This window comes from Neoarius graeffei, chromosome 11 (assembly GCF_027579695.1).
Source record: "Neoarius graeffei isolate fNeoGra1 chromosome 11, fNeoGra1.pri, whole genome shotgun sequence".
In the NCBI taxonomy this organism is placed as follows: domain Eukaryota; kingdom Metazoa; phylum Chordata; class Actinopteri; order Siluriformes; family Ariidae; genus Neoarius; species Neoarius graeffei.
Window position 1 is genome coordinate 42,793,096 of NC_083579.1, and position 20,926 is coordinate 42,814,021.

Sequence of the window (20,926 nt, forward strand, 5' to 3'; positions counted from 1 at the left end):
AAACCCCTAAATAAACACGTGTGGAGTTTACCCAACAGCATGTGGCAGACTCCCCAAACATATGGAAGAAGATTCTCTGGTCAGATGAGACTAAAGTTGATCTTTTTGGCCATCATGGGAAATGCCATGTGTGGCGCAAACCCAACACCCTGAGAACACCATTCCTACAGTGAAGCATGGTGGTGGAAGCATCATGCTGTGGGGATGTTTTTCATCTGCAGGGACAGGAAAGCTGGTCAGGACTGAAGGAAAGATGGATGGCAGTAAATACAGGGTAATTGTGGAGGAAAACCTGTTTGAGTTGGCCAGAGGTTTGAGACTGGGATGAAGGTTCACATTCCAGCAGGAGAATGACTCTAAACATACTGCTAAAGCTACACTGGAGTGGTTTAAAGGGAAACATTTAAATGTCTTGGAATGGCCTAATCAAAGCCCAGACCTCAATCCAACTGAGAATCTGTGGCATAACTTGAAGATTGCTGGACACCAACGCAACCCATCTAACTTGAAGGAGTTGGAGCAGTTTTCCATCTTGTAATGCAACAAAACAGGACAAACACCAAGGGGGATGAATACTTTTGCAAGACACTGTAAGAGGACAGAACCACAAGTAGCTTTTTTTTTGGATGAAAGGGTTACACCTTTTCTGTTTTCTCAAACAAACTTGACAAATATGTGATAAATTCCAAGTTGGCTCAAATTTCTAAAGGCAGATGTATTGATATGTCCATATTAAAAACAGACACCTATTTATTTCATATGTAAACATTTGGTGTGTGTATACATTTTAGAAATATTCTAGCACTTTTATTGACATTCTGCTCTGGAGGTTTCTGTTGCCTATTAGGACATTTTGTTTCCTGGTTGCTAGATTGGGCTTCAAATCTGCGTCCTTCACATGGCATTTAAAAGCATGATAACGCTTTGCTAAAGAAGGAGAATTAGTGTGCTCGCCACATCTCGGCTGCAGTCTTCAGCTGCCAACATATGCGTACAAGAACACACACATCATATACACAGCCACGTCTGCATCAGTTTAGAATTTTAGATGCACCATCTTTTCCTCCATTCCCAGCTGGTCCGAGCGATTTGACCCCGACACTTTGCTTCAAATCTTCATCCTCTCATAGCCTCAGGTCATCCACAGTAGATGATGTATTTTAATTAATATACTGTCCATGAAAAAAGAGCTGACTAATATGCACTTGGTCTGTCTTTGGGAGGAGGGTGATGTTTAATAAAATTGTAAAATAGCTGTTAACATGTCTTCCAGCAAGGTAATAAACTTGAGGATGTGTGTTTTGATTTAAGAGATGAACGTTTAGAGAGTTTCTTGACAGTACGCATGTGTTTACTGGGTAACAAGTTATCTTCCCTCTCTGTTTTTGCCGTTCGATTTTTAGCTGCTTTGATCCGAGGAAATAGAAATAACTGCACACAGTTCTCCCAAAACCTGGACTGGCTGGTCAGCAAGCTGGAGAGACTAGAGTCATCCTCAGGTAGAACAGACCCCTCTGCCATTATTTTCACTCACACACAGACTTGGATGCATTTTGTTTTCAATCTTGGTTTTTTGAATATGAGTTATTCTGTATAGTGTGTGTTATTTGTTGTCAGCGTGACAGATTTGATTTGGCTGCCTTGCCGGTTTGTAACTTCATCTCCCTACATGCACGTCACATACGTTTACGAGCAGATCTATATTCATTGGAATATCTACTGCATCATCTCTTTGAAACACAATTTTCTTATATGCTGTCTTGTTTTCCTATTGATTCTCCTGCACCGGAGATTTAATAACTGATTCTGTGCTTCAGGGATCCTGGAAGTCCTTCACTGCATCTTAATTGAAAGCCCAGAGGCACTTAACATCATTCAGAGAGGACATATCAAATCTATCATTTCTCTGCTATACAAACATGGCCGCAACCACAAGGTTAGATTCTGCCGTTTCCTTTTGCATTACTGATCATCTGCAGTGTCTTGCAAAAGTATTCATCCCCCTTGGTGTTTGTCCTGTTTTGTCGCATTACAAGCTGGAATTAAAATGGATTTTTTTGGCATTAGCACCATTTGATTTACACAACATGCCTACCACTTTAAAGGTGCAAGTAGTTTTTATTATTTTTTTTTTTTTTATTGTGACACAAACAATAATTAAGATGAAAAAACGGAAATCTGGAGTGTGCATAGGTATTCACCCCCTTCCGTATGAAACCCCTAAATAAGAGCTGGTCCAACCAATTCACTTCATAAGTCACATAATTAGTTGATTAAGATCCACCTGTGTGCAATCACAGTGTCACATGATCTGTCACATGATGTCTGTATAAATCAACCTGTTCTGGAAGACCCTGACTCTGCAACACTACTAAGCAAGCAACATGAAAACCAAGGAGCCTCCAAACAGGTCAGAGACAAAGTTGTGGAGAAGTATAGATCAGGGTTGGGTTATAAAAAATATCCCCAACTTTAAATATCCCAGGGAGCACCATTAAATCCATTATAGCAAAATGGAAATAATATGGCACCACTACAAACCTGACAAGAGAAGGCTACCCACCAAAACTCACAGACCAGGCAAGGAGGGCATTAATCAGAGATGCAACAAAGACACCAAAGAGAACACTGAAGGAGCTGCAAAGATCCACAGCGGAGATGGGAGTATCTGTCCATAGGGCCACTTTAAGCCGTACACTCCACAGAGTGGGGCTTTATGGAAGAGTGGCCAGAAAAAAGCCATTGCTTAAAGAAAAAAAAAAGAAAACATGTTTGGAGTTTGCCCAACAGCATATGGCAGACTCCCCAAACACATGGAAGGAGATTCTCAGTGAAGCAGTGATACAGTGAAGCATGGTGGTGGCAGCATCATGCTGTGGGGATGTTTTTCATCTGCAGGGACAGGAAAGCTGGTCAGGACTGAAGGAACTAAATACAGGGCAATTCTGGAGGAAAACCTGTTTGAGTCGGCCAGAGAGGTTTGTGACTGGGATGAAGGTTCACATTCCAGCAGGACAATGAGTGGTTTAAAGGGAAACATTTAAATGTTTTGGAATGGCCTAATCAAAGCCCAGACCTCAATCCAATTGAGAATCTGTGGCATAACTTGAAGATTGCTGGACACCGATGCAACCTATCTAGCTTGAAGGAGTTGGAGCAGTTTTGCTTTGAGGAATGGGCAAAAATCCCAGTGGCTAGATGTGCTAAGCTAATAGAGACATACCCCAAGAGTATATCTCCAAATTTATTTTGTATTTCTTACTTACCACTTATTTCTAGTTCAGGACAATTTCTGGGCAATCTTGTAACATTCCTGTGAAAGAGAAAAACATGTTATGTTTCGTTTCATCGGATTGCTTACAGCATGTAAAATATTAATGAGACCCTCTTCTTTCTTATTATTCATACGATATTCAGATTTCAGAAGATGTACCAGCTTATCTGGTTATGAAGCTGAAAGTACACATTGGGAATATACCACTTAATGTTGATGTCTTGATTGCATGAAGGAGGATCATCACATCATACTGAATGAATCCGGTTTGTCAAGATATGGCCACTAGTGTGTTTCTGACCTCATTTTGTCCCTTTTTATTTGTCATAAGATCCTAGATGTCCTGTGCTCACTCTGTGTTTGTAATGGAGTAGCTGTGCGAGCCAATCAGAACCTCATCTGCGATCACCTGCTCCCAAAACGAGACCTGCTACTCCAGACACGGCTGGTCAATGATGTCCAAAGGTAAAGAAAAAAAGATTTCTGTCATGGTCACTGCACAAAATTATGGAACTACACAGCTGATTATAGGTCAGATGTACATTTTTTGGTAATCATGCCATTTATGGACCATTATTTAACAATTATTCACCGAAGGTGAAGTGAATATCGGTGAATAATAACTGAGACGAAGTTGAAGTCAAGGTCACTGTTCACTAATATTCACTGAGCCTGAGGTGGATAATTGTTTTCGTATAAATACACAGGTGATTCTTTTTAAAAAAATGTTTAAAAATTGTATTAAAAAAATATTTCAAACTTCAAAACCGGCATGCAAATGTAATAAAGGCACACGCAGACTTGTGTCACTTATCAATGCTGACTCCTAAAATACTTTGTTTTGAAATAGATACAAATAAATCACAATTCCACCTTACCTTTGAATTGTTTTAGACCAAACTTCGTAGCATCTTTAGTGCTTTTAGGAATAGCATTTTCATTCATAATCTGTAATTCTTCCTCACTTACGGTGACGAAGCGATTGGCCGCCATTTTGTCGAGTTGCTCGAGGTGATTATTGAGAAATAGTCCGAATTTCTCGACCAATCAGTGGGTGTGATTTTCTATAATCACCTGCGTATTTATACTAAAACCTGATAATTAATACGGCATAGTGTTTGACACAAAAACTGGACGTTGTGCTCTTTTATCTACATTGCATAAGGAATAAAACATGATGAGGCACGCTGTTGAAACATGTCAAACATGATGTTGCATGGACAATAGTGAACATTAGTGTGGTGTGATGGGGCCATCATGATGCAGAGGTCCTTTATTGTCCAATAACTGCAGCTTTTATTCCTCTTATACTACAGCAGTTTGTCAGTGATTATAATTTTTAATTCATGAATGAACAACTCATCGTGGTTTATAACCATTTAATATTGTGGAATTATAATAGCTATAACATGTCGGAAAAGCACTCGCACCTGAAACGCTTCCCATAAATATTATATAAATGCATCCTTTGGCCCTAGTCACACTACAGCTCGCGATGGGTTTGGGAATACTTGGTGATGAAAAATTGGTAGCATTGCCAGCAATCGCGTGATGCATGGCGAATGTTCTCCGAGCATCGCGAGTTGTTTTTGGTGTGTCTTCGCCTCGTGAGTGGCCAAAAACGTCGCAAAAAATTTCAGTGCATGAATCGAAATTTGGTGGCGATATTTTCATCAGCGAACTAAGCAGCAAATACGCGCAGATGGGTTTGGGAATACGTCTTGAAGCTTGGGGAAACATCAAGCCTCTTGAGATTTATTTGTCTTGAATCCATGTTCCAGATGCTCACAGGAGTCTCATCAACACAGCAGCTTGGCATAGCTTAACCTTTACCAAGACTTAAAAAGTGCATTTACATTTGGGGACCCAGTCATTATGGGAAACACCTGATACTGATTTGAGCGCAGTCAGTATGCGCATATAAGGACACTGTTTTCACAGAGACTTTGCGAATTATTCTGTCAGGTATGCAGCGGTAAATGGATATAAGTGCAGGAAGAGTGTTTATTAGCAGGTGTGATATTTACAAAGACAAAATGCAAGGCAAGGTCAGAGTAACAAAACACAACCGAAAGCAGAGTCATAAACGTGGCTAGAAACAAACGTGACATGCGTGTGCTGATTGCGCTCAAATCAGCATCAGGTGTTTCCCATAACGACTGGGTCCTGTGAGCGAGCGTGGCCACTCGAGCGCGCGAAAGCATGACAGTTGAGTGTTCGCCTGCTGTGTGACCACAACTTTTAGCTCGCCTGTATATCACCATGCATCGCTACCAGAACGCCTCATTTTCATCAATGACCCATCGCTAAGCATCACGAGCTGTAGTGTGACCATAGGCTTACAGAAAACATTTAGTTAAATCACAACATGTTTTGAAGCCATTCATTAACTTGGAGTTTTATGTGTGGTATGAGCAGACACTGCGGGCGGATACCAGTGCAGAACAAAGTTGATTTACAGAGAAGGCAGACAGGTCCAAAAAACATGAGGCGAGAACGACGGTCAATCAGCAGGCAAATGTCAGCCGATTAACAAACAGGGTATCAGAGATGAGGTTAAGGCCCCAAACTGAGGAGACTATGACAAAACAAATGGCTTAGCAATGTCAGTACGGAACGTTACGACAATACTTCGTGATGTGGTTGTGAGTGCAGAGCCCTTTCATGCTGGGAGCTGTGACTGAGTACAAACTGACTCCAGGTGTGTGTAATGAACATGCAAGCGTTCATGGGGTTTGTGGAGATGGTTAGTGGGAGTTGAAGTCTGCAGCAGCCATGTCTGTATGCCGTGGGGTGCTTTAGATAAACCGAGTCTGGAAGGGAACTGGCGTGGAGTTGTGATTTGGTGCCATGCCGCTTGGTGCTGACCATCTAGTATACACGTCCCTATGAATGAGCTGTTTCTACAGGAGTGATGAAATATTATAATCACTGCATTAAAATAAAACTGTAACATGAATTATAGCTGGCACTATTGTCAGAGCTGCTGTTACAGAAAATTAATCAACACCTTTTTGACCAGTCAGATGAGAGAATTTGACAGCTCTAAAAAAGTAAAACGCTTTCTATTTTTATTTATTTATTTATTTATTTATTTTGTGTTGACCAGGTGAGATAAAGTAGTTTTTGCTCTTAGGCTACATTTAAATATATACAGTGGTATGCAAAAGTTTGGGCACCCCTGGTCAAAATTGCTGTTACTGTGAACAGTTAAGCAAGTTGAAGATGAAATGATTTCCAAAAGGCATAAAGTTAAAGATGACTCGTTCCCTTTATATTTTAAGCAAAAACAATTTTTTTATTTTCATCCTTTACATTTTCAAAATGACAAAAAAGGAAAAGGGCCCAAAGCAAAAGTTTGGGCACCTTGCATGGTTAGTACCTAGTAACACCCGCTTTGGCAAGTATCACAGCTTGTAAACACTTTTTGTAGCCAGCTAATAATCTTTCAGTTCTTACCTGGGGGATTTTCACACATTCGTCCTTGCAAAAGGCTTCCAGTTCTACAAGCAGTCAAACAGGGGTTTTTATTTGCCTTTCTAGCAATCCAACGAGCAGTTCTTTCAGAAAGTTTTCTTCATCTTCCAGACCTCACCTTGATCGCCACTGTTTTTGTAACTGCCATTTCTTAATAACGTTACAATCTGAGGAAACAGCTACCTGAAAACACTTTGCTACGTTCTTGTAGCCTTCTCCTGCTTTGTGAGCATCAATTATTTTATTATTCAGAATGCGAGGGAGTTGCTTAGAGAAGCCCATGGCTGTTGATTTTAGGGACAAGTTTGTGGGCGGCACGGTGGTGTAGTGGTTAGCACGGTTGCCTCACAGCAAGAAGGTTCCAGGTTTGAACCCAGCGGCCGGCGAGGGCCTTTCTGCGTGGAGTTTGCATGTTGTCTGTGTGGGTTTCCTCTGAGTGCTCTGGTTTCCCCCACAATCCAAAGACATGCAGTTAGGTTGACATGAGGCAGCTTTGGCTGAGGTGCCCTTGAGCAAGGTACCTAACCTCTGGGTGCTCTAGTGTGGCTGTCCACTGCTCTGAGTGTGTGCGTGTGTTCACTGCTTCAGATGGGTTAAATGCAGAGGATGAATTTCACTGTGCTTGAAGTGTGCATGTGACCAAATAAAGGTTTCTTCTTCTAAAAGTTTGAGGAGTCAGATAATTTATACAGCTTTGAAATCTGCATCATCTGACCTTTCCTAATGAAGAATTTGAACAAGCCACAGCTCAATAAGCTAATTAAGGTCTGGAACCTTTGTAAAAGTTACCTGAGAACTCAAATGTATTGGGGTGCCCAAACTTTCACATGGTGTTCCTTTTCTTTTTTCACCCTCCAACTGTACAAAACAACAAAAAAAAAACACTGAAAAGAAATGTGTCGTCTTTCCCTTTATGCCTTTTGGTGATCAGTTCATCTTCTGCTCACTTAACTATTCACAGTAACAGACGTTTTCAGTAAGGGTGCCCAAACTTTTGCATGCCACTGTACTTGCATTTAGCAAGTCATCACATTGACTGCCTTAAAGGAGAACTGAAGTCATTTTTAAACTTGCTTTATTTCTTAATTAACGTGTTATTCAATTACGTTTTCGGTTTTAGTAACCTTATATCATCACTCATATTGGCAACTAATTGCAATTAAATATGATACTTATCGGCCTATTCGGTTTTTAGCCATGTTGAATTTAGTTTGTTTGGTTCACGGCAGGCGTCGCTCATCCGCACGATCTTCACGAGACTTGTGCGAGACTTCGAAACGTGACGTGTCAGCCAGGTGTCAGTGCCGCCATTTTGAAAACTGATAAATATTGATGAATAACTGATGAATATTGCACAAAAACGAGTTTAAATGACAATTACTGCCTACTTTTTTTTCAAACTTTCCTGATTGCTATCAAAACAAACAAAACTTCCGGCTTGATTATGACAACGTTGGCAGATGTCGGTCACTTTGATTTCCGCTGTACGTTTTACTTCCGTCCTACGATGTTCCGGACAGGTCTCGACGAATCTCGTTTACGGCCATTGCTTTGACATATGGACTGATATACTGTATTACATAGCATATTTCAAACACTCATAACTTGCTATAGCAGTGACGAAATAGCTATCAAAAATGCATTCCGATATTTAATAAAATGAGATAAATAGAATTTTGATGATAAAAAATTTGCCTTCAGTTCTCCTTTAAATATTATAACATGCCGGTTATGTTAAAAATAACAACCAGGTGCAAAGGTGTGTTAAACTAAAACACCAAGTGTTGATTCGAACGCATCTGTTTTCTGAGTGTTTTGTGAGCACTTTCCACTATGTCTGTAAACAGCCCACTCATACATTTACACACTTTTACATCATTTATTAAGATTTTTGACACAAACTGACTCTTCTGCTTACTTTTCTGTCCTGGTAGCATGAGACCTAACATCTTTCTGGGAGTGAGGGAAGGTTCGGCTCAGTACAAGAAGTGGTACTTTGAGCTGATGATAGACCAGGTGGAGCACTTTGTAACCAGCGAACCTTCTCACCTGCGGGTCGGGTGGGCTTCCTCCAAAGGCTACGCCCCCTACCCAGGGGGTGGAGAGGGCTGGGGGGGAAACGGAGTTGGAGATGACCTCTATTCTTATGGCTTTGATGGACTTCACTTGTGGTCAGGTATGCTTTCGAATAGATTGTGAATAGTGTGGAAAATAACCTCAAGTTTTGATTTTAATTTCCAAAGTACAGAAGACACAGATAAGGCACTGACTGACTCCTCCTCGGTGTTCTCAGACAGTTGTCTATGTTTGTGTGTCTATGTTTGGATGTCTTTGTCAGGTCGAATTCCACGAAGAGTAGCTTCAGTAAACCAGCACATACTTACCTCAGATGATGTGGTCAGCTGCTGTTTGGATCTTGGAGCTCCAAGCATCTCCTTTCGAATCAACGGGCAGCCTGTTCAAGGCATGTTCGAGAGCTTCAACACAGACGGTCTCTTCTTCCCTGTTGTCAGCTTCTCCGCTGGTGTCAAGTATGTCATAGTACAAATGAGAGGGATTATACACTATATGGCCAAAGGTTTGTGGACATCTCACCATCACATGCTTTGTGAACATCTCATTCCAGAGTTAGTCTTCCCTTCGCTGTTATAATAACCTCCCACTCTTCTGGGAAGGCTTTCCACTAGATTTTGGAATGTGGCTGTAGGGATTTGTCCATTAGTGATGCCAGTCACTGATGTCGAGTGAGGAGTCCTGGGGTGCAGTTAGCATTCCAGGTCACCCCCAGGGTTGAGTGCAGGTCACTCGAGTTCTTCCACTCCACACTTGGCAAACCATGTCTTCATGGAGCTTGCTTTGTGCACGGAGCATTGTCATGCTCGGACACGTTTGGGCTCCTTCGTTTCAGTGAATGGAAATTTCCAAGCTACAGCATACAAAGACATTTTAGACAATCGTGTGCTTCCACCTTTGTAGCAAGAACCACATATAGGTGCAATGAGCAGGTGTCAAGTCAAGCCAGGTTTCTTTTGATAGCGCTTTTAACAGTAGATGTTGTCGCAAAGCAGCTTTACAGAATTTGAATGACTTTAAACATGAGCTAATTTTATCCCAAATCTATCCCCAATGAGCAAGTGTGTGGTGACAGAGGCAAGGAAAAACTCCCTCAGACGACATGAGGAAGAAACCTCGAGAGGAACCGGACTGAAAAGGGAACCCTTCCTCATTTCGGTGATAACAGACAATGTGATTATAACAGTTTTAACATGAAGACAGTTTCGTTGATGTTATAACTCTTCATTGATGGAAACGTGAGTGCAGAACTGTTCATGACAACTGCAGTCCTAAAGTTAGCAAGTCAACTGTAGTCCTCAGCCATAAAAGCATTACTGTAAGTGTCCAGAGCGTCCTCCAGGTGTGACTTTTGACTGTCCATATGGGGCCATCCTCGACAAGAGCAATGTGATGAGGCTCCAGCCAGACGTAGAGCATCAGGATAGATCAGGCAGGTCTGAGGAGCAGATGAGGTCAGCATCTCAATCTCAGGATTGACATGTACAGTGGTGCTTGAAAGTTTGTGAACCCTTTAGAATTTTCTATATTTCTGCATAAATATGACCTAAAACATCATCAGATTTTCACACAAGTCCGAAAAGTAGATAAAGAGAACCCAGTTAAACAAATGAGACAAAAATATTATACTTGGTCATTTATTTATTGAGGAAAATGATCCAATGTTGCATATCTGTGAGTGGCAAAAGTATGTGAACCTCTAGGATTAGCAGTTAATTTGAAGGTGAAATTAGAGTCAGGTGTTTTCAATCAATGGGATGACAGTCAGGTGTGAGTGGGCACCCTGTTTTATTTAAAGAACAGGGATCTATCAAAGTCTGATCTTCACAACACATGTTTGTGGAAGTGTATCATGGCACGAACAAAGGAGATTTCTGAGGACCTCAGAAAAAGTGTTGTTGATGCTCATCAGGCTGGAAAAGGTTACAAAACCATCTCTAAAGAGTTTGGACTCCACCAATCCACAGTCAGACAGATTGTGTACAAATGGAGGAAATTCAAGACCATTGTTATCCTCCCCAGGAGTGGTCGACCAACAAAGATCACTCCAAGACCAAGGCATGCCATAGTCACTGCTCTCCAAAAAGAACATTGCTGCTCGTCTGCAGTTTGCTAAAGATCACGTGGACAAGCCAGAAGGCTATTGGAAAAATGTGTTGTGGATGGATGAGACCAAAATAGAATTTTTTGGTTTCAATGAGAAGCGTTATGTTTGGAGAAAGGAAAACACTGCATTCCAGCATAAGAACCTTATCCCATCTGTGAAACATGGTTGTGGTAGTATCATGGTTTGGGCCTGTTTTGCTGCATCTGGGCCAGGACGGCTTACCATCATTGATGGAGCAATGAATTCTAAATTATACCAGCGAATTCTAAAGGAAAATGTCAGGACATCTGTCCATGAACTCAATCTCAAGAGAAGGTGGGTCATGCAGCAAGATAGCGACCCCAAGCACACAAGCCGTTCTACCAAAGAATGGTTTTGGAAGAATAAAGTGAATGTTTTGGAATGTCCAAGTCAAAGTCCTGACCTTAATCCAATCGAAATGTTATGGAAGGACCTGAAGCGAGCAGTTCATGTGATGAAACCCACCAACATCCCAGAGTTGAAGCTGTTCTGTGCAGAGGAATGGGCTAAAATTCCTCCAAGCCGGTGTGCAGGACTGATCAACAGTTACCGGAAACATTTAGTTGCAGTTATTGTTGCACAAGGGAGTCACACCAGATACTGAAAGCAAAGGTTCACATACTTTTGCCACTCACAGATATGTAATATTGGATCATTTTCCTCAATAAATAAATGGCCAAGTATAATATTTGTTTAACTGGGTTCTCTTTATCTACTTTTAGGACTTGTGTGAAAATCTGATGATGTTTTACGTCATATTTATGCAGAAATATAGAACATTCTAAAGGGTTCACAAACTTTCAAGCACCACTGTAACTCAGAGGGACAGACAGAATGGGGGGGAAGAGAGAGAGAGAGAAAACACAGGTTGTTAGGTATGCCCAGTGTCGCCAAAAGAATAAGAACAGTATACATTTTGCGCTGAGTACAAGCAGGGACTCTGGCAGAACTAACTATGACAGCATAACTAAAAGGGGAGCGCCAGAAGGTAACACAGGCATGAGGGTGCCCCGGGACGTAAAGCAGCCAGCCACGACACCGTCAACAAACTCGAGTGAGCGAGCGAGGTGTCCACATATCTTTGGCCAGACAGTGAGTAATATGTGTGTGTATGTTTGCACAACCCAGTGCACAAGCTAGTTTGAGATTTGAGTGTTACAGCTCGATAAGCCTTCATAGACATTGAGGTGTTAAGCTCTGACACGCCGCTGCGGTGTAATTGTTTCTCATTGCTTTTATTACTCAGCTGCTTTAAAACACCCTGCCAGGTTTCTTTATTGCATTCTTGGGAACAGCCTTTCGTATTGCCTCTTACTGCCGACTCAATTTCAGACCGTATTCACAAACACTGATTTGCTTGTGTCCGTTTTGCAGGTGTATTTTCTTTGCCGTGATGAGAGTTAAGAATAAAATGTAATAACCAGTGCAAATAGTTGAATCTCTAAAGATGAGCATTGAGTACGTAGGGGACGTGTTAATAATCCTGGCATTTGAATAGCATTAAGTTTTCTAATTTGGCTGGTTCTCTATAAAATTCTGTCTAGCAGTGGCAACATGTGTAAGGTTAGACAGTCTGATAAAACACTAATGCTTTCAGCATTGGAACTCAGCAATGGGGGGCCAGCCATGGCCTGAAGGTTAGAGAAGGTTATTGAAGCAGCCTTGGGCCCAAAGGGTCGCTGGTTTGAATCTCGGGACTGGTAAGAAAAATGTGAGGGGAGTTGAGTGAATGAACAGCACTTCCCCCTCCCTGTGTATCAGGGCTGAAGTGCCCTTGAGCAAGACACCTAATGCTATAACATAAGCTGCTCTGTGTGTGTGTTCACTGCTTCAGATGGGTTTAATACAGAGGAGAAATTTCACTGTGCTTGAGTGTACGTGTGATAAATAAAGGCTTCTTCTCACTGCTGTTCATCTCTTGACCATGACTTCCAGTTCCTTTGAACTGTGCTCCATTTATTTAAATGCGTATGCAGTAAAAAAAGTATTGAACACACTAACTTATTTATTATTTGGTGAAGAAGTCTTCTTCACTGACGCTCACGCGCGCTCTGAACAGCCTCGGATTAAGGTGCAGTCAGCGCGCTCATATAAGGACGCTCAGTACTCTTTCACTTCGCGAAGTATTGCGTTGCAAGTCACACATTACCAAGCCTCGTCATCGTGCCGTCCTCCTGGTTTCCTGATTCCCGTTGTGTGTTTTTGATTCCGATATTGTCTAGCCCTGTTTAGCCTGTTTGTGCCTCGCCTGATCCTTTGCCTGTTCCTCGACATCGATTCAGCTTGCTGTTCTGGACTGTTTGCATATGTTTCTTTTCAATAAACACTCTCTTTCTGCAAATACATCCGTCTCCACTCCCAACAACCTGCATCACTGTGACAGGATACTTCGCCTGGCTGACAATGATCACTTCAAGATGCTTTCTGGATGAAGAAACTAATCTCTCACAGTGTTCAGGTGGGATTTTGGCTCTTTAAATGAAATGGTAAATCGTGATTATAGCGGGTTTAACGTGTGGGTGGAGCACAGAAGACGGCAGGACAGAGATCAGGATGAATATCGTGTTTTTATTGCCGCACTTTTCAGTCGGGCATTCAATAAGCAACACTCGGAGATTTACACACACACACACACACACACACACACACACACACACACACTCCGTGTACTCCTCTCGGCAAGCTCCCCTCCGCTCTCACTCTCCCTCCTTAAATAGGGCGCGGTTTACTGGGGAGAACACACACAAAACACAGGTTAATTACACTCAGGTGTAGTGATTCTGCCACTTACCTTCCCCAACTCCGCCCTCCTGTCACAGACCGGCGCTTGACCACGCCCCCGCTGCCACAGTGATCTTCAATTCATTCAACTAATTTTCTATTGGCTTTAAGTCTGGATTGACTGGACCACTCCAACACCTTTATTAGTCTATGGAACCAATTGAGAGTCTCCTTAGGAGTATATTTTGGATCGTTGTCCTGCTGGAAATTCCAGTCATGCCTTGTCATCCAAGTTGATGGCAACCGATTCTTCTCAAAACTTTTCCAGTCCATAACTCCATTCATCTTCCTTTTGATAATTTGGATTCTGCTGGTACCATAAGAAGAGAAACCGCACCATGCCATGAGGCTTTCACCTCTGAACTTTACAGTAGGTATGCTATGCTATGATACAGGATGACACACCTTTTCTTCAGTAACGGAGTCTTCTGGGGTGATTGAGAATGCAGGCAGGGTCTGTGGAGTGCATTGCCTATAGTTTTCTCTGTGAGAACTGTACCCACTGCTTCCAGCTTTTTCTAGAGCTCTTTTTGAGTGGTTCTTAGCTTCTGACCAATGTTCTGACTGCTCAGTTGGAAAACTTCTGAGGAGCTCCTGTGCGTGCCTGGTGGATGGTTGAGTGATGGTCCTTCCACTTGCAAATAATGATGCTTAAAGGAATCTTTAGGAGTTGAGAAATCTGTCAGTGCCGTTACTATGCTATTCAACAGTTTTCTTGTGAAGGTCTTAGATGTTTCTTGCATGACAGCTTGGTGCTCAACGATTTTTTTTAACTTGCATTCAGAGGTGGGTTCCCCTTTTCCAACAAGTGGAAGTACTAACCAACCATCCATCACCGCTTATCCTGTGCAGGGTCATGGGCAAGCTGGAGCCTATCCCAGCTGACTATGGGCAAGACACCCTGGACAAGTCGCCACATCATCGCAGGGCTGATACATAGAGACAAACAACCATTCATACTCACATTCACACCTACAGTCAATTTAGAGTCACCAGTTAACCTAACCTGCATGTCTTTGGACTGTGGGGGAAACCGGAGCACCCGGAGGAAACCCACACAGACACGGGGAGAACATGCAAACTCCACACAGAAAGGCCACCGTCGGTCACTGGGCTCCAACCCACAACCTTCTTGCTGTGAGGCGACAGTGCTAACCACCACACCACCGTGCCACCCGTACCAACCAACCAGCCAACCAACATGCACTAATCCAGCTCATTCTAATTAGCACACGTAGGAGAACTATTTAGTGCAATCAGCTGGGTTTCTTATTGCGTTCAATGCTTTTTCTTGCCACTTTATTGCACTATTCTGCTTTATTGCCCAGAAGTGTTTTTTTTTTTTAATGGAATGAAATAGGATTTCTTTTTCTGTGCAGTTTTATTGTATTAATACCAATGTCTCCTCAACATAAATAGTTGCACTGGAAATATATTTAATAGAAAAATACCGTATTTTCCGGACTATACGTCGCTCCGGAGTTTAAGTCGCATCAGCCAAAAAATGCATTATGAAGACGAAAAAAACATATATACGTCGCACCGGACTATAAGTCGCACTTTTTTGAAGGGTTATTCTATCCATGGAATCTGTGATTCTATCTGATAAGCGGCGCGTGGTTACTGCGCGACTGCACTGTTTATTTAATAAACGAACAGCTGAGCAGTGATAACGCGCCCTTTGCCCTGTAAGTAGCCTAGTCTGATTATTTTAAATATCTACTACTGTCTTTAATACTATCACTATCGTTGTTACTAATAGCCTATATTATTATTATAACTAATATTAGTAGCCTATTACTGATGCATTAATCAGTTTGCTTTTAGAATATTTTTACCGGTAGGGCTTATTATCGCCCCATGGCTCTTTCATCTGTGTTATTAAAGCTGTAGTCATCATCGAGGAGTGTCATTCTTCATTTTTGTCGAATTTTATTTAATCAAATCAGAGGTCAAGTAGGCTATAGGTATATCATCTCCAAAGACAGGTACGGTAGTAAAAACAACCGTCTAGTGAAAAAAAAACAACAACCGCTTTTAAATCCCCTACTTAAATCCTTAAAATGAGTCATTTAACTCATGTCTTGTGTGATCTGATCTCCAATGGTGAAATAAACCGGCTGTGATGAGTACAGTCTGTTATTTTAGAAGATAAATGTAATATATAATTTAATATATAGACTAATAAAAATTAATATTTTATAATATAATATCACGACATATTACTGTCTGTAACTGTTTGTCACTAAAGCGTTTTCTAAGATCATAATGTCTGATATTATTATTATTATTATTATTATTATTATTATTATTATTTTACACACACAATAAGCGCATGTGCGTAAAGTTATAGTAAACCATCCCCCGCCTTTTTTTTTTTGAGTCGCCGGACCCACCCACCTCCTGCGTTCTGGGACCTCCCACTTCACAAATTAAGCACTGCCTAAAATCACTACATAACTTATTTAAATAACTATAGGCCTATCATTAATAATAAAACACAGGTCAATCAAGTTTATCAAGCTGATGATTTCACTCCAAATCAGCAAATCCATTGAATTCCTCATCCTTGGTGTCGCTTCTGAACAACTCTGCCTCCAGCGGCAGATGAAGCGCCGTTTCCTCTTCTTCTGCGTGGCTGTCGTCAGACTCAGCATCAGCTCCAGTTATTCCGCGGTGAAAAAAAAAAAAAACCATATATACGTCGCACCGGAGTATAAGTCGCATGGCCAGCCGAACCATGAAAAAAAGTGCGACTTATAGTCCGAAAAATACGGTAGTTGCTCTGTTGAACACTTATTTCCCCCACTATATATGCGGGTGTCTGATTTCAGAGAAGTAATTCAATTCAAAAGTATACGTCACATTATAGAGAATTGATTTCATTTGTATTTAACTTTGTGTTGGTAAGTGTGTCTGAAGAGGCTAGCTGGAAAGGGTTTTCCTTTCAAAATCCTTACGAGGAGTCCAGAGAACATTGTAAAATATGCTGAGGCTATACTGTAAATCACTTTATAGCTAATAGTTTAATTTTTATATCTCAAGGAAAGCTTGCTAAGAGTGCTAGCAAATAGAACAATGGTGGCTCAACAGTTAAGCCAAGTCTAGGGTACTGATCTGAAGGTCATGGGTTCAAACCCCAGCACCACCAAGCTGCCACTGTTAGGCCCTTGAGCAAGGCTCTTAACCCTATCTGCTCTGGGGGGGACATATAATGGCTGACCCCAGCTTCCTAACAAGCTGGGATATGTGAAAAAAGAAATTCTCTGTGCTGTAATATAATAATATACAGTATATGTGACCGTCATTATGGTGTTGAGACGTGATCAGTTAAAAGCACGTTGCACTGCTCATTTTGCCAAGCTATCTCTGTTCTAATAAATATGTTCCTACATTTTTTTAACGATTGTATGCATATTATTATTATTATTATTATTACACACTGGCACGTAGGACAAAAATCTCTACAAAAATTTCACTCTCATTACACTTAAGACAGTACTCAGGTGGCATGATGGTGCAGTGGTTAGCACTGTTGCCTTACAGCGAGAAGGTTCTGGGTTTGAGCCTCATGGCCGAGTGCGTGGAGTTTGCATGTTCTCCCCATATCTGTATGGGTTTCCTCCGGTTTCCCCCTCAGTCCAAAGACATGCAGTTAGGTTAACTGGCTACTCTAAACTGCCCATGGGTGGGAACTGCTCGACCTCCACCCTGGGTAGCTCTCCTGAGTTAGCTAACCAGTCTGCAGTAAACAGTCCACTGCATGTAACATTCGAGAAGACACAATACTCCACCTCAAAGCACACATTTTTTAATTTACAATAAATGTTATAGCATTGTAAATGTCCCTGAAGCACAGGCAGGCGGGTAGTGGTGGTTGTCAGGATGCAGGCGCAGGGGAAGAGCAGGTGTGTTGCAAACAAGAAGCCAAATCCAAATCGTGAGCCAAAAGACGCAGTCAGGGTCGAGCAGCGGTCGGTCAACGTGCGATCAGATTATCAGAGAAATGACGAGTCGGAAATAAACAGTGAACAGGAGTCAGGAAACAAGTAAACAGCTTGGTATGATCGTGTGCGGAGACACAGAACGATCCTTCACAATGAAAGTGTGTGCTTCAATAGCAGAGCTAATTACTGGGAGGATGGGAAACCGGTGCGCCTTCAGAATTCCGGAGAGGAGGGGCGCGGTGGCACTTGGGAAGTGTAGTCTGTAGTAGCCATGTTTGGATGCCACGCCGAACTCAGGTTTTCGTCATTGTTACTGACAGTGGTGTAAATTTGCTCGTTTTATTTTTACACACAGCTTTTCAGCTTTGTCTAATGTGTGTCACTCCACACTCAGACACGCACGAATGCTCCGGTCGGGAGACGAATGCCACCTCTGCGCTGTCTCCCTCCGTATCAGTCCTCAGCCATTACTCCAAAACACACACACACAGTATCAGTTAACCACAGGTGTGATCATTTTGCCACTCACCTTCCTTGGCCTTGCCAAACCGGCGCTTGACCACGCCCCACTGCCACAACCATATTTTGCAAACACAAAGACATATATAGAAAAAGTAATGGCAGACTCAGTTTCTGAAGCACATCGACTTAAAGTGCATATCACGGGTAAATTCAGGAGCAAGATCAATGTAATTCTACTATTTTATATTAAACTTTGGTCAAATATCTGTCACATTTTGCATTTTGTGCACTATTTTTTTACCTTGCGCAATACCAGAAAAATTCAGTTGAAATCAAGCCATTTGAGGCGAATTGGTCCGCTTCTGAAAAAAATTGGCATTTGGTTTTCTCGGCAAACATTTGATTTTCGTGACGTCGCGTGCGGGACGCCTCCCTCTGAATCCTACGTCAGTGCTGGTTTGTTTATGAGAAAACGACCTGGTGGTTTTCTGCAAATTTCTTCAACGTTATCACATAATTATTAAAATGGTTAACAGATGTATCATAGGAGGGTGTAGCAACACCAATCTTGATTGGATTAGTACTCATCGTTTCCCAAAAGACCAGACAATGAGAGAGAAATGGGAGCGCTTGGTCTACACAGGCTGTGCACTGAAACCGTGCAAAGCTCGCGCAGCCTGCTGGCGCTTCCGCAGATAACGTCACGAATCTGGCTCCAGACTCCATTGGGATTTTTCCAGACGCGTTTTGTTATTTATTTTTTTCTGCTGTAGACAGATGGCCTTGTGCAAAATTACCCTTCTGGATGAGTGTGTAAAGGGACATACTTTCATATAAATAAAAACGAAATTGGTCCAGAATATGCACTTTAAGGCGTCAGATCTGTGGAGAACAGCATCCAACATGCCGCCTCTCACTGGTGCAATCCAAGACTGACTTCTTTATCATGCTGGAGGTCTTTTTGGGAGACATGCTGGTTTTCATTTTCATATTCACCCACTCAGCCCTTGCTTCTCTGTCTGCAGGGTGCGCTTCCTTTTAGGTGGTCGCCACGGTGAATTCAAGTTCCTGCCTCCATCAGGCTATGCTCCCTGCTATGAGGCACTGCTTCCCAAAGAAAGGATGCGAGTAGAACCAGTGAAGGAGTACAAAAGGGATGTGGATGGAGTGAGAGACTTACTGGGCACCACACAATTTCTGTCCCAGGCTTCTTTTATACCCACACCGGTGGACACCTCTCAAGTAAGAACATTTTTATTACAAGTCAGTACAAGAATATCAGTGTTGACAGAGCAAAGTTAAATTCGTGGGAAGGTTGTGGATGTGAGTTACTGTTTCTTTGTGTAGTTTAATCATCAAACGTCTCCGACTTTATGTACAAAACATTTTATGCCCCTTGTAAAGGGGCGCAGCAGGTACAGTAGGTCCGGGGTCCCTGGTAAAATCCTGAGCTCGGTTTACTCTCTGTGCTGATTTTCTGCACGTTGTCACTGTGTGCTTCCAGGTTCACCAGTTTCCTCCCACCTTTCACAAACATGTATGTCGGTAAACTGGCTAAGAAAATTTGCCTCTAGGTATTAATTAATGTGTGAATGTGTGTGTGCATGGTGCCTTACAAAGGACTGGCATCCCATCCTTGTGTATTCTTGCCTCACCACAACCTGGACTAGGATGAAGTAATTACCGAAAGTCAAAAAAATCAAAGTCCTTCCCATGCCATGTGGCGCATAAGGCGGCGCCGATCTCCGTAGCCCTCGGCCTCTAGCCTATTACATAGCTAGGGTTACAGTGGGGGGCTCGTCCTCTGGTAACCGCGAGAGTTTGACTCCCCGCTCGCAACTGTATTGCAGCGTGCCTTGCCAGACAGCAGTAGGTACCATTTTTATGATGGTCTTTGGTATGACCGGACCGTGAGTAGAACTCGCGATCTCGAGGCGGACATGCTAACCACTAGGCCAACTTGCGGTTAAACAATAACCGAAAGTGAACGAGAGCAACTGTTGACATTTTGAGCAGTGGTCCATATGACCTGTTTTCGTGTCACTGGAAAGTTTACAGTCTCTTTAGTTACACAGTGACACATGCACATCTAGATGTACAGGTGTTCCTATTAAAGTGGCCAGTGAGCGTATAAAGCTATGGTCACACTACAGCTTGCGATTCTTTGTGATGGGTTCTTGATGAAAATGAGGCGTTTTGGTGGCGACGCATGACGATATACAGGCGAGCTAAAAGTTGTGGTCACGCAGCAGGCGAACACTTGACTGTCGCGCCTTCCCTCGCTCACAGGACCCAGTCATTATGGGAAACACCTGATGCCGATTTGAGTGCAATCAGCACACGCATATAAGGACAAAGAGGCTTTTCAAAGTATTTTCATTATCATTGTAATGTTTGTTTCTAGCCATGTTTATGAACCTGCTTTCGATTTTGTTGGTGTAAATATCACGCCTGCAAATAAACACTCTTCCTGCACTTAGATTCATCTACCACCACATACCTGACAGAATACTTGCAAAGTCTCTGTGAAAATGGCGTCCTTATGTGCGCATGCTGATTGCGCTCAAATCAGTATCAGGTGTTGCCCATCACAACTGGGTCCCAAACGCGTGCACAACACGCTCCGAAGGATCCCCAAAGGTTAGGCTGTGCTGAGCCACTGTGTTGATGAGACTCCCGTGAGCATCAGAGACATGGATTTGAAACAAATAAATCTCAAGAGGCTCAACAGTGCTTCCCCGAGCTTTGGGAAATATTCCCAAACCCATCTGCAAGTATTCGCTG

General features: G+C 42.3%; 1 protein-coding gene across 1 annotated transcript in view; it reads left to right on the forward strand.

Annotated features, from left to right (window-relative positions):
• Nucleotides 1–20,926, forward strand: part of LOC132893656 (ryanodine receptor 3) — a 476,331-nt gene that overhangs the window by 168,926 nt on the left and 286,479 nt on the right. The window contains exons 17-22 of the mRNA XM_060932802.1: nt 1,404–1,499; nt 1,818–1,936; nt 3,606–3,739; nt 8,686–8,927; nt 9,090–9,282; nt 19,168–19,384. Coding sequence (XP_060788785.1) covers nt 1,404–1,499; nt 1,818–1,936; nt 3,606–3,739; nt 8,686–8,927; nt 9,090–9,282; nt 19,168–19,384 — 1,001 coding nt within the window. The remainder of the gene's footprint in view (nt 1–1,403; nt 1,500–1,817; nt 1,937–3,605; nt 3,740–8,685; nt 8,928–9,089; nt 9,283–19,167; nt 19,385–20,926) is intronic.